Consider the following 4,895-nt stretch of genomic DNA (forward strand, 5'->3'; position numbering starts at 1 on the left):
CAACCCCAAAATAGAAAAATCCTGCCAGTTTATGTAACTTAGATTATGTTTTAGGTCTCACCCCTTTCTCTTTTTTCTGTAAATGAAGAAATATAAATTATTTCAGGATCTTAATTTTTTAAATAAGCTAGCTGTTCTCATTTATAATCTGCAGAAATGATCTTTGGATTCATCTCAAAGTTATTTTGGCGTTCTTCAGAGCAAAACTGTTTGTTTTAACATTCAACCAGCAGCAACAGCCTTTAATATCAGTAACATGTCTCACTGCCCAGGGTGCCATTCTGTCTGGGGGCGACAGAGGAATTAAAGGGGAAAATTATCTGTTGGGTATCAAATGATTTTTCCTGTTGCTTATTTTGGTGTACAGCCAAAATATATGGGGATCAAAGATAGCCATGCAACATAGCTGGACCATAAAGCTGACATAATTTGTATTGCTGCAAACCTTTAGAGATATTTTTATTATTTTCTTATGGAATCTGAACTGCATTTGATCATCTCTAGTTCAAAATATAAAATGTTACAAATCTGAACTGGATTGTTCCACACTAAAGAATGATTCTTTCAAGCACAATACACAAATTGAGATTTATGTAAGCTTTTATTATGAAACAACAACAAGAAAAGAAGCATTTTATTGTGTTTTTGGCACCTTACATTGAGCCCAGTATGAAATCCAGAATATATAGCTGTGCCCAACATGAATTAAGTTATTTTACGGTGCTTGTAGACTTTTTCTATAGCTGGTTTTAATTTGCGAAAAATAATTTCACTATACATTAATCCTAATATATGTGTGGTGGGGGCGGGGGGATGGGGGGCTTGCAGTTGCCCAGGGCAGCATTCATGCAAGGACTACCACTGCATGCAACTGCTTTGAACTTCCCACTAACTCCAAAAGACATATGCCAAGGTGGCTGCATGCTACAGGTAAGATATTAATTAGCTTACAATTTCCCTCGCTTCAAAAACTCTGAACTATCCCTTTAATATGTGGGCAGAGTGAGAGTATACTCATGCCGCAACCCCAGTCCATTCAGGTTTACAACACACTGGCTGGAAATCCCCACCTCATGACAAGAACTTCCTGGTTGCTGCCTAATGGAGGCGCTTTCTTTTTTTTTTTTCCTTTTTTTTATTATTATTATTAACACAAGGCTAGGTCAGTACTTTCTGCAAAAATGGGCGGTTAAAAACATATGGGTTGTAAAATCTTTCTAATAATTCTAATAATATGCCCTTTAAATTTTGCGCTACTGGAACAAAAACGTAGAGTGGAAAAAAAAAAGTGCACACGTTTTTTTTTTTGTTTTTTTTTTCTCTTGCCATTGGATTACAGTAGCTCGGTTGTTTTTCTTAGGGTCGACCCACCTCATTCATTGCACAGCAGTTGTAGTAGCAGCTCATTGCGTAGAGGCGCTGTGCATTGAGAAAAACAAGCTGCAGCACTTTACAGCCTCCACCGGATAAAGCTCTGAATTCAGGACAAAGCGAATCCCTCTCTGGCATATTTTTAAACATCAAAAACAAGTGGGGGGAAAATAGATTTTGTTTTTTCCTGTACAGTTCCTTCCTATTTAGCAATAATTATAATAATAACCTGTGGGATTATTCCTCTACGAGTTGGAGGTAGTGAGTTTTTTTTTTTCTTTTTTTACTATTTATTTTTTTTGGCTGAGGCTCAAGTGATTAAATTAGAAATTAAAAAAGTGACAGAGGCTGCAGTAAAGTGGGGTAGAGGTGGGGTTGGGGGGTCTGTCGAAGAAATCAAGTCAATAGAAACTGAAGTGGAAGCAGGCGTTTAGCCGTGGTGACGTCGCTGCTCCACATTGAGCCAGTAGTAGAGAGTCAGTGGAGATAGATAGAGGAGCGCCGGAGTAAAGTACACACCGACATGAACTTCTCCCTCTAAAACTTCAGCCTTGTTGCTCTAAAAGCCGAAAGAGGACCAGCTTTTTTTCTTATATCTTTGTTTTTTTTTTTATTCGCCTCTTTATTTTTGAACGGGGAGCTCAGAGGAGAGGCACATTTTTGGGGGTTTATTTCTGTTTTTTTTTTCTTCTGGGAGTGCGTCGACGACGAGCAGCCATGTCGTCCGCGGCGGTCGCTGCTTCTTCCAGGAGGCAGTCGTGTTATTTATGCGACCTGCCCCGCATGCCTTGGGCCATGATCTGGGATTTTACCGAGCCCGTCTGCAGGGGATGCGTCAACTACGAGGGAGCCGACCGCATCGAGTTTGTCATCGAGACGGCCCGCCAGCTGAAGCGGGCTCACGGCTTCCAGGAGGGGAGGTCTCCCGGGCCGGGGAAGGCGCAGCTCTCCGGGAAGGAGATCCAGGCGATCAACCACCCATCAGCGGGGGACACCGGTTCGCGGCCGCCGCAGCCCCTGGACCGCTACCCGCTGTCCTCCGACCGACCGCCCAGGCTGGGGCCAGAGTACCAGTCTGGCCGGCAGGCGAACGGCATTCCGGTCCCTAACGGATTTCCCAAGCCCGACGAGCCGCCGGAGCTGAACCGCCAGAGCCCCAACCCGCGCAGGAATAACACGGTTCCGCCGAACCTAGTGCCTTTGGTGAACGGGGTGCACCCAGTCAACGGCAGACAGGGACAGATGGGGCTCACCTCCACGCTGGCGGGCGGTAGTCCCGCCGATCTGGGCAAGAGACCCGCGTCGGTGTCCAGCACTGAGCACGACAGAGAGGGGAAGGAGAAGCACAGACCGGACAGCCTAACGCAGGAGATGTCCGAGAGCCACAAGAGCCGAGAGCAGGACTGGGGCAAGGGGAAGACTGTGAGGGACCTGATGGCTCTGCACACCTTCGACAGCAGGTTCAAGAAGGAGCATGTGGCCATGGCACCAAGGATGAACTATGAGCCCTGCACCCCCCCATCCAAGTCAGGTAAAGCATTTCTCATTGCACAGAATTAGACTGGCTTGGTTATTATGGAAGACATGTGGTGGGTATAATGGAAGACCGTGCTTTTGTTTTGTAGCTTGTGGTGCAGCACATTGCAGCACATTTCTCCTTTACTAGACTGAATTCTTGGTGTAAGTCTGATCTGTGCAGCTCATTTGTTTTCTTTAACCCTTTCCCACCTCCAGACAGAGGAAAGCACCCCCGCTTGAAGAGAAAAGCATCGCCAGAACCAGACGGAGAGAGCACAGCCCCCAAGCTCAATGGGGATGGACAGCAGTGGTTACCGCCGCCCGCCGAGGGACCCAAAATGCCTCCAGTTCCCCCGCCAGGCTTCACATCTCCCCCCTCCACAATATCCCCGCACCCCCGCACCACCCCACCTGAGGCCCAGAACGGCCAGTCCCCCATGGCGGCGCTCATCATGGCAGCAGACAACGCGGGTGGGAACAGCTCCCCCAAGGACGGTAACCAGGTCCACTCCACCACCCGGAGGAACAGCAGCAGCCCGCTGTCGCCGTCCTCCATGAACCAGAGGAGGCTGACGCAGAGAGAGGCGTCCGGTGCGGGCACCCCACAGGTGCCGGGCATGGACCAGGTGCACCCCCAAAGCATTCCAGACTCCTCGGTACCGGGCAGCATACCGCTGTGCTGCACGCTGTGCCACGAGCGTTTGGAGGACACACACTTTGTTCAGTGCCCGTCCGTGCCCTCTCACAAGTTCTGCTTCCCGTGCTCGAGGGAAAGCATTAAGCAGCAAGGTGCCACGGGTGAAGTGTACTGTCCAAGCGGAGAGAAATGTCCCCTGGTTGGCTCCAACGTACCGTGGGCTTTCATGCAGGGGGAAATCGCCACCATCCTTGCAGGAGATGTCAAAGTAAAAAAGGAGAGGGACCCTTGATTTTGTCTGAACACTTCTTCTGGGGAGGGGAGGCAAAAATCTGAGTATAAATATATAAATATCACATACATACCATTCAAAACAAACTAACGGACTTGTACATATTGGACCCAAGGGAAGAGTATACTTCGTAAACATGGTTGTATAATTTTTGATTTTTGAATACATTGTGTTTCTATATTTTTGAAGATAAAGGTATGTACTCATCATAATGAACTACGTTCCTCTTTGTTGATGTTTAACAAAAATTCTTGATGTACTTCTAGGTCTGGTGGCAGTTCCTGTTTAACGTAGAATGTGACTAATGCTACTCTACGAGCACTTGGCAAAACTAAAATGCTTTTAGCTGTACTTGTATGCACTTGTTTAAAAAAAAAATTGCCAAATACAATTTCTCATCTTGTATGAACTGATTGTCTGAGCTTGCTTCATTTGCGTTATACACTGGGCTGTGGACAGAGAGGACGAGGAGACGGAGGGGGGGAGGACGGGTGGGTGGAGGTGGTGTTGGTGGTGGGGGGGGGAGTCGGGACTCTCTGGGTCTGACGTGCAGGCTTGTTTTGGCGGCTCGACTTACGCTGCACAACATAAGTAGGCGTCGGTTGGATGACGGCTTCTCTGCACACATTGCTTTTCGTGATTCACGCAGACAAAAACAAGACGCATTGTCCTAAGTTTGCTCCAGTTTTTTTTTTATTTATTTTTTTTTTTTGATTGATTGCAGAGCACAGAAACAGGTGCCAAGTCATGTTCAGTCAGCTGGGATCTGTTGAGTCAGTAATGAGAAAGTGCATGACCGCCAACATAGCAGGGTAACTGTTGAGCACCAATTTTGGACGCTTGCTGAAAGATTCCTAGTGTGTAACTCATATTTTCAAGGAAGCACAACACCACTGCCTTCATGGGTGTATTTATTTAACGCAAAACAGTCAATGTGGATAGTTTCATTCAATAAAGTAAAAAGCCTACAATCATTGGAGCCGGTTTGGGTAGTTTTGCACGTCAGCAACGCTGAGTGTGATTTGTTTGGTGCATTGTGCAACTATGATTTATACTACCGCTGATAATGTTGCAACA

The 4,895-nt window shown here is 46.8% G+C and overlaps 1 protein-coding gene across 1 annotated transcript; it reads left to right on the forward strand.

Annotated features, from left to right (window-relative positions):
• The first annotated feature begins 1,722 nt into the window (after positions 1 to 1,722).
• On the forward strand, positions 1,723 to 4,030 carry LOC103137667 (interferon regulatory factor 2-binding protein 2-A-like). The gene is made up of 2 exons (XM_007551510.2): positions 1,723 to 2,902; positions 3,106 to 4,030. The coding sequence occupies exons 1-2, from the start codon at positions 2,089 to 2,091 to the stop codon at positions 3,816 to 3,818; spliced, it is 1,527 nt and encodes a 508-aa protein (XP_007551572.1). The 5' UTR covers positions 1,723 to 2,088; the 3' UTR covers positions 3,819 to 4,030.
• Positions 4,031 to 4,895: the final 865 nt, after the last annotated feature.

The sequence above is a fragment of the Poecilia formosa genome, unplaced genomic scaffold (assembly GCF_000485575.1).
Source record: "Poecilia formosa unplaced genomic scaffold, Poecilia_formosa-5.1.2 Scaffold42, whole genome shotgun sequence".
In the NCBI taxonomy this organism is placed as follows: domain Eukaryota; kingdom Metazoa; phylum Chordata; class Actinopteri; order Cyprinodontiformes; family Poeciliidae; genus Poecilia; species Poecilia formosa.

What these genes read in the sequence shown, in the direction of transcription:
- LOC103137667 (XM_007551510.2), top strand. Translation starts at nt 2,089, where the DNA reads ATGTCGTCCGCGGCGGTCGCTGCTTCTTCCAGGAGGCAGTCGTGTTAT. An exon ending in CACCCCCCCATCCAAGTCAG is followed by an intron (nt 2,903 to 3,105) that starts GTAAAGCATTTC and finishes TCCCACCTCCAG; the next exon opens with ACAGAGGAAAGCACCCCCGC.